The following is a 23293-nucleotide window of genomic DNA, read 5'->3' as shown; positions in this document are numbered from 1 at the left end:
TATGAGCATACTTAAGCTCCTTGTTGAGCTCCATAATCTCATTATTTCCTTTACTCAGTTGATCAACATATATTTCGGCAATTTTAAGAATATAATCTTTGTCGGAAAGCAAGCATAAATAATCTGATTTCTTAGATTCAAGGGCTGTATTAACTACCTGCAAATTAGCAGCAAGCCAATCTCCTTCCACTTCCTTTTGGGCCTTCCTACAGAGATCCTCAACCATCCTGTGAGTGTTGTCATAACGTACCAAAGTTGCCACAACCATGTCTTTACTAACCTTTAGCTTGTTCTTTAAGGCACGCATCTCATTATTGTCATGTTGAAGTAGCTCATCGTCTTGCAATGTCATCTTGGATTGTTCTTCTAAATTTATATCATGTGTATAAGAGACATATGGTTTATCACACCTCTCAAAATTGTAGGTCTTCATTCCCTCGTGCCTTTGATTTGCATGCAAAGGAAAAAGTGATGCTATGTTATCTTTGTACATAAAGGTTTATCATACAAAGATACCGACATGCTCTTACTTCGAGTACAACCGGCCTCATCGACATGTTTGTCAAAGCCAACCTCCAAATCACCAATGTAGAATCTTGTATGTTCCTCATCCAAAGCTGAAATCATTTTATCTACATTTTTCCCTTTGCTGGTCTAAATTTCTTTAGCCTCTTCATTATTACGATTCCCACAAACAGGATTGAGTGTACTAGTGTCCTTACATGTCGAGCAAATCTGTTCCCGGCTCATAGGGATTCCTTTAACTTGTAAATCCTTAAAGTTGTTCACTATCAGCTGCAAAACTTTCTTCAACACCACATCATTGTAGGCTTTTGTAGGAGATAATATTCGTCTAATCTCATTGAGACAAGAAGCAACCACAAGGTTAACCCGTTTATTTGGATGCTCCATAAACTTGGGCTGGACCAAGGTCACCATTAAAGGTTGTAAAGCCCAATTCAAGAGTCTACAATCTGCCTGCTCTACCTTGGTAAAATAAGTTTCTATCTCTTTCAATTTGGAGAGAACATCGTTTGAGGATTCCATGTGTTCTAGTCACAACCCAAGTACGTATAGCCGACCCAATTGTTTTTCTTTCTGCAAGTTTTCAGCTGTTCACCGTTAAAAGGTGTCATTAAATTCTGAAGAAAACACTTGATTTTTCAGAATTTCTATGACTGCTTTAATTACATGTGCTTTTGCTTGAACCTAAAACTCTCAATATTCATGTTTAATTCCTTATCTTTGTAATTTGCAAGCTGCTGCAACCTCAACTCCAACATCTGCCAGCAATATCCATTCTCATGCATTGTCTGTTCACCAAGGTCATCGATAACAGTTCTCTACTGTTGAACACAATTCTATAAAAGCTGGCTAATTATTTTATCTAATACTTTCCCTTGCATAGAGTGTACTCAAAAAACTACTAGATCGCAAATATAATTTCCTGTGATGCCACTCACGCACAACTGTACCCAAAATATAATTCCCTAGACCTAGAAATGAAAAGTTCAATAAATACTCAAGAAGGTGCCCACAATGACTAATTTTCCCCAAATTTTCTAATCATGTGGTTGTTGTCTTTATATATTTCCTACACTGCAATGATTGGATACTATCATTTTATCCCAAATATGCGAATTCATACTATTGCCGTTACGACAGATACCTTTTTCTACCCCGATTATTTCTTTTTGGTGCCAAATCCTGGTGAGTATCATTGTGATCACCGCCACAATAACACTTAATAATTCATTTGTCGCTGACTGTAATTCCCAACACAAAACGCTTAATAGCCGGTTGTATTTGAATTGGTATTCCCTTCAACAAATCTTTCTTCATGCTAGGAGAAATCTCACGCTCCATAGACAGGAAATGGAAGCGACATTTTTTGTGAGATATGAAGTTGCGATCCAAACACATTCCCCTTTGATATAGTATCAAATTAATACGTTGACCGCAACCTTTCTTCAGTTCATCGTTAGGAAATAGTCATCACATTTGCTGCTACTCCTAGATCGGATCAAATACTCTCTCACGGGAAAATCGAATCAAAGAAATGGAGCTTGATACTATCGTTACATTTTCATCCCACCCTGAAAGAAGACGATAATTAAGTTCAAGCCCGTCAATTCATGCCTATCTGTAACTCTTGCCCCTAGGAATCTATTCGATGCTATGTAACGCTCATTTCCAGAAGTTCTGTAACGACATCAGCCAGCCTTCAAGAGAATTACGACATTGCACAACATGCTAGGAGTAATGCTAGATGCATGTAAACACAATTTCTCTGTGCATGTTGGTGTAATTTTAATTTGCCCAATTCTTCTTTTTGCAGCAATATATGAATTACCAACCACTATTAATGCTTTGGTTCGATAAATATTTTTGGCACCAACAGTAATCAAATATTCTATAATTCTCAGTTCCTCATAACAAAATCATTCTTTACCACACTTCATCGATTATTCGATTCCTCTTTGCTATCCAGTTTAATAGCCCCAAGCAATCTAACCATGGGAAATTATATTGTACTATTTCCGAAAAACTTCAAATGGCTGCTTGTATCCTTGTAATGACCTAGTCGTCTTCCAAGGAAGAAACTTCACGGGAATGTGAAAGTTTGAATTGGTTCTTCAGGTCGACCAGTGGCACAATCAATAAATGTGAATTCCAACTCATGTTACTGATATCGTCTCTAGTTTGCTCGAGTTTGCCGAAACAACTTATTGCCGATACACATAGATGAATGGACTCCCTCTTTATAAATTATTCAAACACTACTAATTATGACTGCACAGACAAGAAGAACGCACAGACGAGAAGATGAACTGTTCTCAGAGGACTCTGTAGAAACTATAGAGTATCCAAATATCTATCTTCTCCCATGATAGATGGATTTTCAAATGTTTCCTTGTTAATATTTTACTCCCAATTGCTTTGCCAATATGAATGTTGGGCTTTAAATATTGTGACCATAACCATACCAAAATCCCTTTAAACAAACATTGGTTGTATTACCACAACACATTAGAAAATATCGCATCCCTAATTAGCTGAGCTTTAGAAACAAACTCATGGCACAATATTCCATTATATATTCATCGGATCCACCTTAAAACCTTTACTCTACTACCTGATAATATCAAATAGCATCCGCAATTATACAATTTTATAAAAGTTCATGGCCTCTAAACAATAAACTTAATTGTTGGCTCAAAATTAGGGTCACCCTAGACAAATTAAATGATGTATGCCAAAACTATGATCTCGTTTGATAATAAATTTTATCGTCAGCCTTCTCATGCCAAAATTGTTTTACTGCAAGTATGAATTCCGCAAAGCTTAGGTTGTCACGAAGGCTTACCTCCATATAAGCATTAATATATTTCATCAAAATATTTTTTGCAAATTGTCTCTGAAGAAAACTCTTCTGTTATTTTTTTTTCCTTGAATAAATTTCATAGGATGGCAGGACTTTTAGCTTTGATACCACTGAAATATCCCCAATAGATATTTACCCGATTTTTTTCTCAAAATAATATTCCAAACATAAACATATGAAGATGCATGACAAACCAACAATATAAACCAATAAATTCTTATAAAGTACCTTAAAATATGTTATTGTATTATACCTTAACAATACAATAACTAGCATTCAAAATCCAATCTTAAACACAGTTTTACAGCTAGATTGGTGTACTAAAGAAAGAACTTGTAAGCACACACGAGATGCCTGATGTGATGTTTGCACAGACAATGGGTTTGCGTCCACTATCTACTAGCATGAGGGGCTACGTCCTCATGCTGGATGAAAGATGAAGCTTTCCAAATAACTCTCGCAAGAGAGAAACTGAAATTTGAATCATAAACCAAGCATACCCGAATGAATGAGTCTCTTACCTTTTTAATCCCCAAAGCTATGACTCTTTGACTCCCTTCCCGTCTTTTTGTCTTATCCCTCCTTGTCACTTTTAGCCCACTTTATAATACTAAATTGACCTTTTATAATTTTAATCCACACTTTCATAGTCAATTTTAATATTATATGAATGTCTTTAAATTTTCTAATATCCCAAAAAGGGGACATTACAAGAAGCCATAGCTAAGTCCCGAGAATCACTAGAATCAGTAAGTCTAAAAAGATCATGATCCTCAAGACCCACTACAACAATAGACTGAGTCGCCTTATCAGTGATGGTACACTGATGTGAACTAAAAGTGACATCTAGCTGTGGAGAATATCACAACAACAGACTGATTGAGAGTAGATTTAGTTCCATCCTTGGAACATAGTACACATTGAAGAAAATGAGATTTCTCCTAGCAGATTGTATTTGAATGTTGCCTTTGCCAACAACAGTGTACTCTTCTCCACCACCAAAAATAACATAATCTGTGTAAGGTTGGTAGTTAGTGAACCAGTCTCTACAGTGGGTGAAGTGACAAGACGCACCCGAATCAATGTACCAGGCAGATGACTTCACGTGATTTGTAGGTCTTTTAGCCATGAAGGCATGAAGGACATTCTGTCTGCTCAGTGTGCTCTATACTGTTCGCTTTGGGCTGCGAACCTGATTGCTTAGATTGTGCAACTAAGCGTTTCCGACATTCAACCTTCATGTGCCCAAACTTGTGGCAATAGTTGCATTGAATGTTCTTCTAGGAGCCGTCTGAAGTTGGAGAAGAGGACTTTTGCTGAGACGATTGCTGAAACTTGCCTTTATCCTTCTGAAAGGATTTAGTAGCAAAGGCTTGCTCTGTGGAGGTGGAGGTGGAGCTACTACCGAACTGTTGTTTCCACCGAGCTTGCTGAAGCAAAAGTGTGCAGAGATCAGTGAACTTTAGATCAACACTAGAAGACGTGATGTTGAGAGTCTCATGGAAATGCTCGTAGGACTTTGGTAAACTCTGAAGAGTGATAACCACAATGTCCTCTTCCTCCATCTTGTGACCGATGGCAAGCAATTGATCACGGATTTCCTGAATCATATTCAGGTGAGCTTGGGGCGAGGTTCGCTCATCCATGATAATAGAAAACATAGTGTTCTTCAAGAAGAAAGCTCTGCTTTTGTCAGAAGTCTCATGAAGACCTTTGAGATGTGCCTATATTTCTGCAGCTGTCTTGCTGGAAGGAATCCGAGAGAGCTGATCATCAACTACAAATAATTTGAGAAGCATCACCGCCTCTTGATTATTTGGATCCCATGTATCCTGATTAGTACTAGGGGCAGTTGGATGTTGTGTAACACCTAGAACAATTTGATCGGTATTCTGATATTCAAAAATTGCTATGATCTGCTGATTCCAAGTGCCATAATTTTGACCATTGAATTTTGAGTTGTTCTTGAGCAGAATGTTTATTAAAGATGCCATGGCACATTTTTCAACAAAAAACGTGAAAAGCTGTGAAGGCTCGTTCTTTGAGGCAAAAAATGGAAGACGCAAAAAATTTGAAGGATGACCCAAAAGAGAGCTCGAAAAATCTAGAAAGAATATGTTGTCGGTTTCTAGGTCTGCTGGCTTGAAAATTGAGGCACAAAAATTGAGGTACCTAGAAAAAACAGACGACAACCCACTTGAGCTCTCAAAAAACCCACCAAGAATCTCCGGTACAAAAAAATTAGGGTTTTGAGCAAAAACAGCCCTAGCTGCAAGAAACCCAAAAAGAATGGCGTATTTGCAGAAAAATGCAGTGATTGGGTGTAGATCTGATGCCAGCAAAAAAAAAAAAAATACTGGAAGATGAATGGCAGTTGCAGAAAAACCCTAGCTCGAGCCTAGGGATTTTGAAGAATTTCTCAAAAAAACGAAAACCCTAGAAGGGCTTTAGAGAAAAATCTCAAAAATAATTTTAAAAAATCTTAGCGAATAATTTCAAAAGAAATTATAAAATTTTCAATTTTTTTTTGAAGTTTTGGCTCTGATACCATATTACGAAGTAATTGGTAAAATACTTGCTTGTTATTAATAGAGACCGAGAGGTCTATACATACAAAAGAATAAAATGATGTTTCCTTAGGAAACAATCATAAAGAATAGAAATATTCTATTTTAGCTAAAAGAAAGCTAAAAAAGCTAGCAGATAACTACAGCTGACTAAATATTAGAACATCTAATATTTACAGTAGAATACAAATAGATTAGCATTAACTAATAATAGACGTTTATCTATTAGTGTAATAATTCTAACTTTTGGAAAACTAAGGTTTTTGTGAAGCTTAGAAATTGAGCCTTGACTATACACCTTTAGGTAAATTTCTAACCTCATGGGAAAGTAATGCTTTTTAGTAAGTTGAAAATTTATCCTTGACTGTGCACTTTATGTCAACTTCTAACCTTTTGGGAAAGTAAAGCTTGTTAGAAAATTAGTAGTTGAGATTGAAACATGCAGTTTTTTATGGATTTCTAACCTCTGTCAATGCTAGCATGCTCTTTTTCATAAATTTCTAACCCCCGTCAATGCTAGCACACATTTGGTTTTTAACAACCTGTGACTTTCATCACTTCTGAATAATGTAGTTTTTATAATTTCCCTTGACCTGCATCTAAGGCCAAAATGAGTTATAAAAGCAATACGTGGCTATCTGTTGAAGCATGAAAAAAAGAATGTTTAGTAAAGATTGAAATTGGGAATGTTCTACTGGCATATATAAATGTGATGCAATGCCAAGGCAAATGAATTGTTTTGTTATTTCATGGAATGTAATGATTGCTGGATATTTTCATAATGGTTACATTAAAATAAGTTTTGTCAAATATTGGCATTGCAAATGTTATGCCAAATTCATATGCAACATTAAATTGTTTGATTTAATCCCTCAAGCAAATGTAAAAGCATGAGGGAGCAAGCTGTTTGATAGTTGCAAGGTGGGAGCTTTGGGCAATGTATAAACATTTGCCGAGGCATTGAAATGCTTGACACTGAACCAAATGAAGTGGCACCTCATGGAATATCATGGTTGATGAATACAAAATGCAATTTGCAGCTGCAAAGCCAATCTTCACAACTGTGCCAAAGTGGTACTCTTGAAGAAATTGTTACAATGAATCTACTGGTCTTGAGACCTGTGGCTGACCTTGACCACCCACATTGAGTTTCTTGGGTGGATTTGTCAAAATCTCAATTTTTCAGGATGAGTTGTTAAAGATGCCTGCAACAAAAACTACAGGTTTTTTCCTAGTGTTTCTTCCAGCCATGGCCATCATCTTCAGGAGAAAGTCTTGAACTAGACAAGGTTTTATGTGGGACTTGAGTGAAATATCTGGAGTCATCAACCTGTTCATGTATTATAAGCGAGTTCATGTTTTTCCCCAGAATTCTATTTCTCTAGGGAACCATAAAATTTCTGAAATCGGTTAAAGATTATTTAGATTCTTCAAGGATGATTAAGGATCATATTTTCATTAACACAGGCTTTCTGAGAAGTTATTGGAACCTGAGAATGGACATTACTCCTTTGGCATAGGAGCTCGAAACTTTTTTTTCTTACAATGTCAAGATAGCAGTCAAGATGCTTAGATCCATTTAAATATGCTCTGCAGCAGGATTGGAAAATGGAGAAAATGGAAAATAAAATACAAGGATCAGATTACAAATTCAGAAGTAGTATTGGTACAGCCAACACACTAGACAATCAACTGAGTGGGGAAAAGATAGTAGAAACAGCTAGCAACAGGAAATACAGAGTAATAAGTAGCAGTTCAGATGTCAACAGAGCAGCATTATAAGAACAGGTTTCTGTCTGCATGGCCAATGGTATGACTGTTTGCATCCCCCTCGCTTGCAATGCTGACTGTGTGATAAGTCTGTGCAGTAGACTTGCTGAGTACTTGTGGTAAACCTGCATCATGGACTTGCCAAAACTCTCTTGCTAGTGTATTGATGACTTTCTTGGCCAGAGAAAAGGCCAGTGATATCAGCTTGAGATATTCATGTAGGATAGTCTGCTTCTGAAGATTACATCCTACATCTTTTATTTCTCTTTCTGATCTGTTATGTTAGTGTCGACTAGGAATTAGGGTTATCAGGTAAAATGCATGAAATAAGTCAACAAAAAAACTTAAAGCACATGCAAAATCCCTTAGTTGCCAATTCATGAAACAAATCCGATTCAGGCACGTGAATCGGATCCGTGGATTTGGGATTTTTTTTCCCCAATTATGAGTTGTGTATATATATGCATTATATATATGAAAAAATAAGAGAAATAAACATAATTCTAAAACTAAATTATTTCATATTATGAATCTATGATTCTAGCATGCATCTATGAATCTAGTATAGTTGATAATTGATCTATTTTCACGATTATAAAGAAAATCAACACATTCACATTGAGTTATTGAAAGTTTGTAATACTCAAAATATAGATGATTAAACTTAAAGTTTGTAGCATGATTCACTCATAAAAGAGTCAAGAGTCAAGACTAAAGTTTTTGATTTCAATCATCAAATGGATTTTCAAGAAAGTCCGCATCAAAGAGGTACTGATGAGCTGCAAGTGCCATATCTACATCACCAGAGGGACCCAAACCAGCTCCACTAGTACTAGAGGGGATTGTGAACTCATAATCCTCCTTCTCATCATCCACATCAACCAAAGTGGATCTAGCAAGATCTTGGATGGTCATACCTGAATTAGGAGTCTCGGGTGCTACATCCCAAAGCTTTTCAGGCCTCTTCTTGTCTTTAGGATCCTTCTGTGACAAGCGCAAATTGTTGTGAAATGAACACAAGGTCGTTTGCTTTTTTTGCAGCCAACCTATTGTGTTTGATTGAGTGGATAAAGGAGTAAGTACTCCAATTCCGCTCAGTTGCAAAAGAGCTGGCAACCTAGAGAGAAATTAAAAGAATATCAATACAACAATCAAGATAAATTCAAGGAATTGAGAGTGTTAACTTTAAGTTTAAGAAATTAACTTTAGGTGTTAAATTTACAAACTGACTTGGGATAGGATCTTTATGGCAAGAGGTTGGAGGTACATGAAGTCTTGCCCATGAAAGTACCACCATTTAATGACATCCATCCTACGTTGGCCCGCTATAGCAAGAGGGTGAAAATCATTTCCTCAGATGAAGGTAGCAAATTCATTCCTCACAATTGCCCCAATTTTTGGATCTTGGAATATTTTAGCTAGTGCCCTCTTAATACCTTTTTGCAATCTCAGCATCTCTAAATGGTGCCACTCTACCTGGAAGGCGAAGTACATCTGCACTATAGTACCTGGGAATAACATAATACAATTGAACATTATCAACTATCAATAGCACAAATGTTGGATAACATAATCACAAACATTTTATAAGCACTATAGTACCTCGGGGATAGAGCATATGTGAGGAGGTGCAAAGGTGTGGTCATCTTGTTCCATCGATGATGAGCAATCGCTTCCACCTTTTTGTAAAAGGTGTCCCAAGGATCTTTCTCGCTCCTTTGTATGACCTAGGATATGGGATATGAATAATAATTATATCTAGTAATTATGTCAATTTAAACTTTAGAATCTAGATATCTCTAGAATAAACAATTGTAAAAGAATGTAGAACTTACCATTTTAATCTTTTTCAACATAGTGTCCATGGAATCGTAAATATCCCCAAGGCATGGCTCATCACTGTCTGCAAGGTGAAGCATTTGCCATGATTGGATTGGTGAATTCCAACACATAAGTCACAAGACCCCACCAATCCTCATCTAGTATCCATTCTTCTCACATTTATGGCCCTTGCTGTATTGGAATTCTTTCAAATGCCCCATTGGGGGCTAATGACCATCCATTTCAATGCTTCCTTTACCTTCACAAGTTGTCTCAAGATGATTGTGTGTGAGGAAAAGTGGGTTTCAACAACCTAAGAACATGTTAAAGTCAAGTTAGTAATACATTTAAATTTTAAAACATGTTAATGTAAACAACCAAAAAAAATTCATGGAATCCAATAATATATAAATTAAATTTTAAATTTACAAATTTACCTTCAATAATTCCAAGTCCGAGAAACTCTTAAAAACTGCTCGTGACATGTGGTGATTTGTCACAAACATTTGAATCTCTTTAGCCTCCTCATATATCTTTTTCACCCAATCTATTTGGGTGCCAATTGATTTCATCACCAAATCGAGAGAGTGGATGGTGCATGGTGTCCAAAAGATATGATCATATCTAGACTCTACAATTATCCTTGCAGCCGTGCAAACTTTCGCATTGTCCATGACCACTTGGACAACATTATCAGGACCAAACTTTATGGCATCAATGAGAATGTGAGAAATAAATTTTGAATCTTTCACTTGCCCTTCACAATCAATTGCCTTAAAGAACATTGCCCCCTCAAGGCATACAACAATAACATTGATCAATGGACGGTCTACCGTCTTTCCACCCATCCGAAATAATAGACACACCCGATTGAACCCAAGAATCTCTTATTGGTTGAAGCTCAACCTCTACATTTCTGCTCTCATTATTTAATATGGTAGTGCGCAACTTTTCATAACCAGGTGCTTTGTAACCATGGGGTGCTTCATTTATTGCTTGCACCATCTCCCTCTTATAAGGTGATCTCACTAAATTGAATGAAACACCATTTGCAATTAAACAATGTCCAACTCTGTGATCAGCAATATCTCTCAATTCTTTTTGGAATGCCCTATCTAGTGGGCCTCTCTTGCGGGTGAGTGGAAATGGGTTTGCAACTTCATTATTTGTAGATGGCATAGGCAAAAAAGGATGTGTTCTTGTGCTTGTTTGATTGGAAAGTGGTGTTGGTGTATTTGTTCTTTTGGAAGCACTATGTTTTCCTTTTGCAATTGCTCTATCAACATCTTCTTGCTCTTTTGCTAATGCTGCTATTTGTGTAGCTGGTAATCTCTTCTTATCTCCCCCACTACCCTCACACATGTTAATTCCTTTACCTGTAGGGCCCAAAAAATTTATTTTCACTTGGGAATAGGAGCTTCTATATTGTACAATGCAATAATTACATTTCCATATGTATCACCCACCCCCAAAACATTGTGTGATTCTTGTTGTGTGTCTCCATAAAGGAGATCCCTTATCAATTTTGAATTTTGGTGATCCAGCCCCACCCACTGAGCCTTGACTACTCATTGTTCTATTCTTGCAATCTAGAAACAAATGAAAGAAAGCCATGCTTCAACACTTTTACAAAAACTTGAAAATTTGAAAAACTAGAAATAAATCAATAATCTATGGAGGAACTAAAGAAAATGGTTGAAATGCATACCTTAAACACTTTTTCCAATGTATTTGCAACTCCTCAACCGATCTCCTTCGAATCCAAGCACTTTACTTCAAACTAGCAATTATGAGAGAAAAATAGAGAGCAAATGAATAAAAGGGACATTTTTAGGGTTTAGACCAGAAAAAAACCAAAAAAATTTGCAAATGGCCCCAACATATTTTATTTTTTTACTCTTGTTGTGCCGTGGATTCGCGTGGATCTGCACTAGGTCCTTGCACTGCGTCGTGGATCCATGAGGATCTGGGCAGGATCCTCGATCCTACTTGTGTATCTGTCAAGATCTGTGAGCTGTGGATCCTAACAGATCCACAGGCAAGATCGAGGATCCTACCCTCATGTTGCGGATCTTGACATATCCACAAGCAGGATCAAGGATCCTGCCCGGATCCTCACAGATCCACGCCTGGATTAGGATCCGGATCAGATCCGAATTCGGATCCGACCTTTGAGGCACGAAGCCGGCTGGAAATCCTAATTAAACCATTAGAGATATCAAGAAAGAGTGCATAAAAGCATAAAACTAAAACAATGACACCCCCTCAATATTGGCTCCAAAGACTTCTTTTTCTTCTCCAAAATATAATATATTGCTTTCTTTGTGACAAAGTGCACCTATAACATGAAAGCAAAATGATAGAATGATAGTAGAATACTCGAAATTGTGGTTCAAGAAAATGAAGAAATGAGAGTCTAATTTATAAAAAGGTTGGGAAATTGGGATAGATTAGATGGTCAAGACTCATGACAATGGACCGATAAGATTGGATGGCCAAGATGAATTTAAGCTTCATGAAAATTGATAGTTGAGATTAAATGAGAGGACAATTTTTGTGATGTTAAATTGAAAATTGCATTTCCAAGTGGATGATGATATAGAAATAGTTATTTTCATCAAAAACTGTTATTTTCATAGAAATAGAAATAGTTAAATAAAAATAAATATTAGAATAGTTATTTTCATCAAAAAATGTTATTTGGAAGGACTAATTTAAGTGGAGGACAAATGGAAGGAGTTAAAAATTAAGTGAGAAAGGAAATTAGTAAGAGTTAAAAGTGGAGACCAATTAAGCATGAAAAGGAGATAAGCTGAATTAGAAATTAGAGTTGAATTTAACAATTACAAATTATTAATTCTCCCATATTTGGAAAATTAGAGAATTAAATAAATAATTCCATTACTTTATTTAATTGTGGGAAAAGGGGAAAGGAGGTAAATAAATAAATAAATAATATATTTATTTACCAAAGGATGACATTAGGGCTGGACAAATTAAAAGGTCATTTGCCCTAGGACAAAGATTGAATAATTGTTGAAATTATTTAATCAGAACAGTGATTGGAGACAAATTGATATGACATTGACAGATTAGAGGGAAAAAAATTAGTAATTAATGAAATAATTATCTTTATTTAATTAATAGAAGAAATGACACAATATTGACAAACGATGAAGATGAAATGCGCAATATAGAAGACATGTTAAAAATAGGAATGATTGGTGTGGACTATTTTTTAGTGTCTACAGCTTGTTTTTCTCTTGATATTAATTATGAGTTGACATGGTTGTCCAATCTATAATGTGAACATGGTTACACACTAACATTCCACATGTTATGGTACGTTTAGAGGCATCTCAGTAGGTGCTTGATCAAAATGTCCTCTATAATTATTTATCTGCATTTTTTTTTTGCTGTAAATATCTTTCACGGGCATATTGGCATTATCAAACGTTCTTTGGACTAAGACCCCTAATCTTGTATGATTCTCTTCCTTGTCATGGTTCTGAACTGTCTTTAATCTCATTTTGACTATTATCTTTATAGATTGGGATACTATTGGGATCAAGGGTAAAAGGTTTTAGAAATCATTGTCTTCTAGCAGAGGTAGAGTATGTGACCTAGTGAACAGTGAAATCTCAACAGAAAAGAGGTTATTGCTTAATCTGGCCATAAGTATTTGATATTAGATTGGAATTGTGGGGAAAGGAAATGCACAGAAGCAACATTGTTTAGTTGTGCATGATATTTTGATGAGAAGGTTTTTATTTTTAAGGTCTACTATATTATGAGAAAGCTCTGCTGAACAATGAAAAAAGTGTGTTGAGTATTTAAATTTATTAGATAAAGTTGATGTTCAAATTGTATGAGGTAGTTTCTGTTGTTATGATTCCTGATTGTCAAGGATTGCTCACCTGGTTAATGCTTCTGCAGGAAAAAGGAATGAGGATACCAATGCCCATATCAAAATAACACAGAGGGAGAACAGTTCAGTGACAAATGCTAAACATTGGGTGGTTGTAAATGACAACAGAAAACCGTCAGATAGTAACACTGCTAGCATTTTAGATGTCAAAAATTCAAGCCAAGATCTTGAGACTAAGAGTGAAGCAGTTGCTGATATATGCTCAAATACTAAACCTATAAAATCATTTATTGCAGTGAAACATATAAAATCTGAAGATTCGGTGAAATGCATTATACCAAATCAAGAGAGTTCACCTGTAGAGCCAATTATCCTCACTAATCTTGAAGATACTTCCAACATTGGAGAGAGGGAGTCTCTTGCCCACTCTGAAGTTCCAGTAAAAAGTGAACAGGAAAGCCACGGGAGTGTGACTATGGAGATAAATACCCTAGACCATCATGGAGTTTGTGTAGAGAATAAGAAGCAGAAAATAGATGACTTAGAATCCACAATTTCGCAAAACTGCACAGCTGCAGAAGAGTCTGCTGAGACTTCGAGGCTCTCAAGCACAATTAAGGTGAGATCTTGGAGAAGCTACTACCCCATACACCCACGATTGCAAATGCATGTATCTTTTAAATTCACTTTTCAATTATTAAAAATCTTCAAATAATCTTTTTGTCTATGCTCTACAAAAATGCACTATTACACAACCTTGCATAGACGAAATGAAGTGCAAGTTTTATTTGGTACTTTGGTTTTGTTTATGTCATTTATATCAAAGGCTAACATCTGGCCAGTAGATCTTTTCTGAATTCCACTGAGTTCTTGCTTTCATGATCTATCTTTTGCTCAAAATATTTTTTGTGATTGGTGAATTCCTCTTTTGGAGTGTTGTTTTGTGATGTTCCCACTCTAGGCCAGGGGGAGTAAAAGCGAGACCTTTTGTTTAGTCCCAGGCAACTTTTTAGGGTTTCCTATTTTTTTGGGACCAAGTGAATTTTTTTGACTTAGTCCTGGATTCACCGGGTGGGCTCATTGAGACCTCCGTTTCTGACAGATACAATTACCAAGTTGTTTTGAGGGAGTTATGAATTTTTAGAAAGTTGTTGCAGGCAACTATAGTCTCTTTAATAAATTAAAATAAAATGATTTGTTAAGTCATTTTAATTTTTATAACTTGAAAATAATGTCTACTAAGTTGGGCGCCTAAGTGGAAAAGGGAAGTTAGGGTGAGAAAGGTTTTCCAACCCTAATTAAGGTGGACGCCAGCTCTATATGGGTTGTTTTTGCTTTTGGAAAAGGCATTATTTTTTGAACACTTAATGTTTAGCCATCATTCTTTCATCCTGGCTATGGCAGTTAGGGTTTGGAGTCTTCCTGGGAATGCATACTCTGCAGGAGTACAGTGACTCTGAGGTTGTGAAAGATCAAACGAATTGTTGCAGTTGGTTGGCTTCATTTTAGAGTTTAAATTGGAACTGTTTTATTGGAGATCTGGGTTTCTATGGGGTGGATTTTTGCTGTGGTTCCTCATTCAGTTAGTTCTGTTATTTTTTTACTGTAGTTCGAGGTCTCTTTCCCAACGTGCAGCTACTCATTTCCTTGATGTCGTCTACCACTCTTTGGGCGTCCTGCTGTTTGAATACGAGCAGATTTGAACATGTGTGTTTGCTGGTATTAATTTAGATTTGTAATTTCCGGCACTTTGATTTATTGCTTCAATAAATTTAGGCTCTGGACACGGGTATGTTGGAAACAAGCTTTAATTGTTTTTTTCTCAGGTTTCAATTATTGTATTTGAATCTCAGCTTATTATTGTTTGGACAACTCTAACTGAATTCCAAAACAAAAACCCTTAGTTGCCGATTTGTGACATGAATCCGATTCAAGCACGTGAATTGGATCTGTGGATTTGGGATTTTTTTTCCCTCCAATTATGATTCATGGAGGATTCGTGCATATATATATATGCATTATATATACTAAAAAATAAGAGAAATATACATAATTCTAAAACTAAATCATTTCATAGTATGAATCTATGATTCTAGTATGCATCTATGAATCTAGTATAGTTGATCAATGACATTGATAATTAATCTATTTTCATGATTATAAAGAAAATCAACACATTCACATTGAATTACTGAAAGTGAAAGTTTGTAACATTCAAAATATAGATCATTAAATTTAAAGTTTGTAACATGATTTACTCATAAAAGAGTCAGGAGTCAAGACTAAAGTTTTTGATTTAATCATCAAATGGATTTCTGAGAAAATTCGCATCAGAGGGGTACTGATGAGCTGCAAGTGTTGCATCTGTATCAGTAGAGGAACCCAAACCACTAGTATTAGAGGGGATTGTTAACTCATAATCATCCTCCTCATCATCCACATCAATCAAAGTGGACCTAGCAAGATCCCGGATGGTCATATCTAAATCAGGAGTCTCGGGTGCTACATCCCAAAGCTTTTTAGGCCCCTTCTTGTACTTAAGATCCTTCCGTGACAACAAGCGCAAATTGTTGTGAATGAACGCAAGGTCTTCTAATTTTTTTGGAGCCACCCGGTTGCGTTTGACTGAGTGGATAAAGGAGTAAGTACTCCAATTCCGCTCAACTGTAGAAGAGCTGGCAACCTAAAGAGAAATTAAAAATTATCAATACAACAATCAAGATAAATAAATTAAATAATAAATTCAAGGAATGAGAGTGTTAACCTTAAGCTTAATTATACAAACTTACTTGGGATAGGACCTTTATGGCAAGAGGTTGGAGGTACATGAAGGCTTGCCCATGAAGGTACCACCATTTGATGGCACCCATCCTACTTCGGTCTGCTATGGCAATAGGGTGGAAATCCTCACTTGAGTTGAAGGCAACAAATTCACTCCTCACAATTGCCCCAATCTCTAAATCTTGGAATATTTTAGCTAGTGTCCTCTTATACCCATTTGCATCCTCTGCATCTTTAAATGGTGGCACTCTACCTGGAAGGCGAAGTACATCTGCACTATAGTACCTGGGGATAACAAAAGACAATTGAACACTATCAAATATCAATTGCACAAACATTGGATAAAATAAGCACAAGCATTTGATAAGAACTACAGTACCTCGGGGATAGAGCATATGCAAGGAGGTGCAAAGGTGTGGTCATCTTGTTCCATCGATGATGAACGGTTTCTTCCACCTTCTTGTAAAGGGTGTCCTCAGGATCATTCTCCCTCCTTTGTATGACCTAGGATATGAAATATGAATAATAATTATAATTAGTGAATATTTCAATTTAAACTTTAGAATCTAGATATCTCTCAAATAAAAAATTGTTGTAAAAGAGCGTAAAACTTACTAATTTAATTTTTTCCAGCATACCATCCATGGAATCATAAATATCCCCAAGGCATGGCTCATCACTGTCTGCGAAGCGAAGCATTGCCATTATTGGATCGGTGATTTCCAACACATAACTCACAAAACCCCACCAATCCTCATCTAGTATCATTCTTCTCACATTTAAGGCCCTTGTTGTATTGGAATTCTTCCAAACGCCCCATTGGGGGCTAATGACCATATGTTTCAATGCTTCTTTTACCTTCACAAGTCGTCTCAAGATGATTATGTGAGAGGCAAAGTGGGTTTCAGCAACCTAAGAACATGTTAAACTCAAATTAGTAATACATTTAAAAATTAAAACATGTTAATGTAAACAACAACAAAAATTATGGAATCCAATAATATTCAATTATATATTAAATATACAAATTTATCTTCAATAACTCCAAGTCCGAGAAACTCCTAAAAATTGCTTGTGACATGTGGTGATTTGTCACAAACATTTGAATCTCTTCAGCTTCCTTATATATCCTTTTCACCCAATCTATTTTGGTGCCAATTGCATTTATCACTAAATTGAGAGAGTGGATGGTGCATGGTGTCCAAAAGATATGATCATATCTAGACTCTACAATTATCCTTGCAGCCTTGCAAACTTTTGCATTGTCCATGACCACTTGGACAACATTATCAGGACCCATTGACACTATGGCATCAATGAGAATGCGTGAAATAAATTCTGCATCTTTCACTTTCTCTTCACAATCAACTGCCTTCAAGAACATTGCCCCCCTTAGGGCATACAACAATAACATTGATCAATGGACGGTTTCTACAATCTATCCACCCATCCGAAATAATAGACACACCCGATTTAACCCAAAAATATCTTATTGGTTGAAGTTGAGCCTCTACATGTTTCCTCTCATCATGTAATATGTTAGTGCGCAACTTCTCATAACTAGGCGGTTTGTAACCATGGGGTGCATCATTTATTGCTTCCACCATCTCCCTAAAATAAGGTGATCTCACAAAATTAAATGAAACACCATTTGCAATTAAACAACGTCCAATTTTGTGATCAGCAATGTCTCTCTTTTCATTTTGGAATGCCCTATCTAGTAGGCCTCTCTTGCGGGTGAGTGGAGATGGGTCTTCATCTTTATCATTTGTAGTTGGAATAGGCAAAAAAGGATGTGTTCTTGTGTTTGTTTGATCGGATGATGGTGTTGGTGTATTTGTTCTTTTGGGAGCACCACGTTTTGCTTTTGCAATTGCTCTATCAGCATCATCTTGCTCTTTTGCTAATGCTGCTATTTGTGCAGCTGGTAATCCCTTCTTATCACTACCTTGACACATGTTAATTCCTTCACCCGCAGGGCCCAAAAAATGTAGTTTCACTCGGGAATAGGAGCTTCTATGTTGTATGTTGCAATAATTATATTTCCATATGTATGCCCCACCCCCAGGGCATTGTGCGACTCTTGTTTTGTGTCTCCATCAAGGAGACCCCTTATCAATTTTGAAGTTTGGTGATGCAGCCCCACCCTCACCCATTGAGCCTTGACTACTCATCGTGCTATTCTTGCAATCTAGAAAATATAAATGAAAGAAAACCATGCTTCACACTTACACAAAACCTTGAAAATTTAGAAAACTAAAAATAAATCAATAATCTATGAAAGAACTCAAGAATATGGTTGAAATGCATACCTTAAACACTTCTTGCAAGGTATTTGGAGCTCCACAACCGATCTCTTTCGAATCCAAGCACTTTATTACAAACTAGCAAGTATGAGAGAGCAAAATAGAGAGTAAATGAACTTGCATTGTGACTTAGAGGGTCGTTTTTAGGTTTAGGGCCTTTAGGAAAAAAAAAAACATAAAAAAACCAACTTGGGCCCACTTTTTTTCATGTTTTATTGGGCCCTGCCGCAGATTCGCGCGGATCTGGGCAGGATTGGTAATCCTGCCTGTGGATCCTCACGGATCCATGCACGGATTTGGACCCAAATCCGGATCCGGGGGTATATGCACGAATCCGGTAACTTAGCAGAAACCTCATTCTGCAACTTCTGTCTAATTCTGAAAGATCACACAAAAAAAAGAAGTACAGCAGCAGGGTTGAACTGGTTGGGTTCTTCACATGTTTGGTATGACGTTTCCATCAAATTCATCAAGGACTTACAGCTGTTCTAATTACTTGTGGTATGCTATGCCCAGTATTGGATATGGTAATTTTGTCTGATTCAACATTCAACATTTCTACATGCTTAACATTGGAATGTGTCTCCCAAAAGGATTTGAGCATGGTTCTCCATTATGGAAGCCTTGATGATTTACCACTTGAGCTCATCATATTTGATTTTTTTTTTGAAGTAAAAACTTATATACCAATAATAACAGTGATTTTGTTAAGTGATTTGTTCTTAGTGGAAATGCCCATAAGCTTCCCCACTAATAGTGGATGCGCCCATAAGCTTGCCATTTACTTTCGATTTGTATAAGCTCTATTATTGCAATGTGGGTGTGCTGCTCACCTACCACCAGACAAATGGAAGATGCATTATAATTCTCCAGCAATGTATATGCATCCCATTGAATAGGTGATTCTGGCGAGTTTGTCACCTGATGCTTTCCTTCCAGCAGTTTGCTTTCTGTTAATTGTAATCTGGAACACAGTGTGCTTTCACCTTGTCCTTTCTGGGATCTAGGTTATCAGAAAGTGGAAAGGAAGTTGATTTGCATCTCACTTTTAGTTGATGTATTTCAGAAAACATTAAGGGTGTATATTCTATATTTGCATGTACTTAATCAGGTCATTCGGGACTATCAATGCACAGATTGAATTAGTCAGACCTTAATAGGTTCTGCATTTGGATGCGAGAATAATTATACTCCAATAAAATTAAAAATATATATGAAACATAACGATTATGTCATAATAAAGTTAGAATTGAGTTCCAATTCGTTCAATGTTTTTCATTTCTCCATTTGGATTATTCTGTGTATGGTTTGAAACTTTCCTGCACTGGTTGAGTAGGGAATAATGACTCACTTTTCTCAGGGTGGTAATATTTAGGGTCATTGCAAGAAGGTTTGTTATCTTAGATGTAACCATATTAAATAACTAATGTATGCAGTTCCAACTCATGCATTGTTTTGAACTTTGAGTGAATGAAAGGTTTGTTCAAGCGTGTCTGTATCTGTTCTTGCTAGCTTTCTTGACTTTGGGAGAAATCTGGCTCTTGTTTGTTCAGAGAACAAAACAATGTTACTTTTACTGCTTTTTTTAATACAATTTTATTTTGAAATGTGTGATTCTCTTGTCTGTCATCCTAGTTCTTGTTGTTTCACTGTTAAATTTTGTTGTAAGGCATCATTAATTTACAACAGACTTACAATTTACGCTTCTTAAAATTATGGTTTCATTTTCATTTTCAGAAAATAAAATTCTTATCATATTTTTTTTGTGACACGTTCATCATTGTTTTCTGTAGGTTGATGCTGCTTTGTTGCGCTTTGTGAAAGGAAAAGGGTATTTTAATTTTTTTTGTTGTTGCTTAAAGTATACCTTAGTCTCTAGTATTCACATGCTGAATTCTGAAGGAGTGTTGTGCCACCTTTTGGTTCAGGGGGAAAGTGCAGCAGAAAATAGAAGAGACAACAGGCATAAAAATTAGCTTCAAATCGACTGCAGATGAGAGTTCTGTTGGTATGTATAAATTGAGAAATTTAGCTTGATGGAAGAGGCTTCTTGTTATATTGGTTCCTACTGCTACCAACATTAGTTTTGTCAACCACCCTACCAATGATTTTCTTATCATTGGAATTATATGAGAATTTCTCTTTCACACTAGAAGACAAATGAAATCGATTCAAGTAAAAGTTACAGTGTCTTGAATCAGCATAATTAATCCATTAGCTTCTATCTCATTTAAAATGAAATTGATGCAGTCTTGCTGTATAATTCTTTGCTGAGGATGTCATGAGAAATGAAACTTCAAGTTTGCATTACTAGTTAATGTATGATCCCTTGGGAAAAATCCTAGAGTGCCTTGTCATTATTTCTGATTGAGTTCAATAATTAATCATTGATCTCTCTAAATTGAGAAAAAGATACAAAGTTTTGAAGTATTTGAGATCTTAGTTACCTATTGAGTTCATATTACTTGGTCCTTTCTACATTGGTCTCTTTGACAAGGAGTTTAAAAGTAGCCTCTAAAGTTCCCTAGTGAGGAATAACAAGAGATCACACTAGTTTGGGAATGAATGAGTATTGGTTCAATTGTTAGTTTCCGATACTGACAGAAACTATATTCTTAATCTTCAAGGAATCACCATTTATATTGTTTGAATCCTTCTCAATTTATGTAGTTGCAAGCAGTACTAGGGAGTAGAACATACACATATTTGTAATTGTAATATACACAGTTGACGTCGTCAATATAATGTAATCTAATATTAAGACTAAATTAGATTTGTAGGTATGATATATAGGACACTTATACTTTTCTTTTATTAAGGCTTAATAATTTTCGGTGTTTTCGGTACAATCTACACCCCTTTTATTTTGTTGAATTTAATAGGTGGGGTTCTTTTAGTGCATAACCTACCTTGTATGTCATCTCATGGGATTTTATATTGGGGATTCAGGACTACCATTGTTTCAGAGTGGTCGAAGTGGAATCCTTTGTGGCATAGTAGTAGGCTTACCACCAACTATGGGTAACCTTTCATGTATAGCTACTAAAGGTGGTGTTGCACCACTATCAGCAATGAGATCCTTTGACAATCCCCATAGGGACACAAACATTTACACTCATGGGACCCCTATTGATTAGGCTACTTGGTATCACATTACGATTAGTTGGTACCCTTTTCGTAGCTCACATGGCAATCTATTGCGTAGACCTCAATATGGGAATTATTTTGATGACTACTAAATTTGATAGCAGCTCGAAGTTAAGAGACAACCTATTTTTCGCTAAAGTTTACTCCAAATTGGTTGTTGTTCTTAGATGGATCTCCATTGTTAGCGGACTTCCAAAGGTATTTGTAGTTTTGCTAAAGTAGTGACGTTGTGCTGATTTGAATAAGTTCTTCCCTGTAATTTTGTCCCTACAAAAATTGGAGTTTTTTTTCAACCAATCTTCCAAGGGCGATATTTGGGTGGACTATATCCTTTTCTAGTGAAATTTTTTAATTTGGGCTGTTTCATAAATTCTATCATGGTGAAACTATATTCTGATTTTGATGCACAATTTGTTTGAACTTTGCAGATTCTCATAGGTGACAATAGTTTGTGTTTTATGAACTTTTTAGGCTTAGTTAAAGGACATATTAGCTTTTTTTTAGATGCCAGTTTTTAAAAATGAATATATTATGTATACATTAGAATGGTGTTGTTGGTTTCATTTGATTCTTTTTCAAAATTGTACTTTATGTATTTATCATAGTAACATTGAGACGTGTCCCCCCCTTTTTGCTCCATGTCTCAGAGACGGGGACGCAAAAGGGACTTGGGAAGTCTATCCCTCCATCCCTAGGGACACCACTAGATTCTGCTACCTCCACCGAGGATGGGGGACGTCCCAGTGTTGACTATTTTTTGATTCGACTATTTATGTTCAATGTTCAATATTCCGATTCAATGCAATGTTCAAGTATTTACTCTTTTACATCTTTATATCTTATATTACAATACATCTTTTCATAACTACCATTTAAGTGCCATATGTATAGTAAATAAAACCTCCCTCTCCCCCACCACCACCGTCCCCAAATTAAGGCCCCTCTGTTCTCGCCGTTGTGGAAACTTATCTCCCCATTTCACCGTCCCCTAAGGCTGTGTGACAATGTTATTTATCCTATTTCAAGCATTTGTGATGGTTGAAACATTGAAATCAAATCCACTTTGTAATTTTTTGCAAGTTGCAATTGTACTGACACCAGTTGAAAATTGACAAGTCTTATTTTATTAAGGGGGTGTATTAATTGAGTTGCAACGAGGGATCTAATAATTGTGTTGTTTAAAGAAACTTCCTAGAAGTAATTGAGCTATTTCTAGGGGTTTTCTTTGTGGGTAATGGTTTCCAGTTCCACAATTCTATAAATTAAGAGAACTATTTGTCAAGGAAATAGGGGATAATGAATCATTGCATGGTGCAAGATCTCTTGCCCCATCTCCTTGGACTTGTTCTTGAGTTTAGAGACACTTCATAAAATTGGGAATGGGGAAACAAGAAGAAGATGGTCTATAGAATAATCTATCTAAAATTTTTCAAGATATCTTGTATCATATTGAGTACATAGAACACCCTTTCACCACTTGGACCATTTGATAATTGCATGGACATTTTGACTTTGGGTGGTTGTTCCTTAGTGAATATTTCAAATGCAGCTGATACTGATTTTTATAGATCCTCCAAGTGATAACTCATCCATAGTTGAACATTCCTCCATTGCTTGCTGCTTCATCATGGGCTTAATAAGAATCTTT

General features: G+C 36.2%; 1 protein-coding gene across 13 annotated transcripts in view; it reads left to right on the top strand.

Annotated features, from left to right (window-relative positions):
- The window catches only part of LOC149552117 (uncharacterized), a 124629-nt gene that overhangs the window by 21237 nt on the left and 80099 nt on the right, over positions 1 to 23293 (top strand). For 9 of the 13 annotated variants that reach the window (XM_089787598.1, XM_089787597.1, XM_089787596.1 and 6 more), the window contains 3 exons: positions 13480 to 14030; positions 20292 to 20329; positions 20427 to 20506. In XM_089787598.1, the coding sequence (XP_089643724.1) occupies positions 13480 to 14030; positions 20292 to 20329; positions 20427 to 20506 (669 nt within the window). The remainder of the gene's footprint in view (positions 1 to 13479; positions 14031 to 20291; positions 20330 to 20426; positions 20507 to 23293) is intronic. The other 4 variants (XM_089787602.1, XM_089787601.1, XM_089787594.1 and 1 more) reach the window with 1 other exon arrangement.

Source organism: Cupressus sempervirens, chromosome 6 (genome assembly GCF_028749045.1).
Source record: "Cupressus sempervirens isolate cs-2001-9-10 chromosome 6, ASM2874904v1, whole genome shotgun sequence".
NCBI classification, from domain to species: domain Eukaryota; kingdom Viridiplantae; phylum Streptophyta; class Pinopsida; order Cupressales; family Cupressaceae; genus Cupressus; species Cupressus sempervirens.
This window is presented reverse-complemented; position numbering and strand designations above follow the sequence as displayed.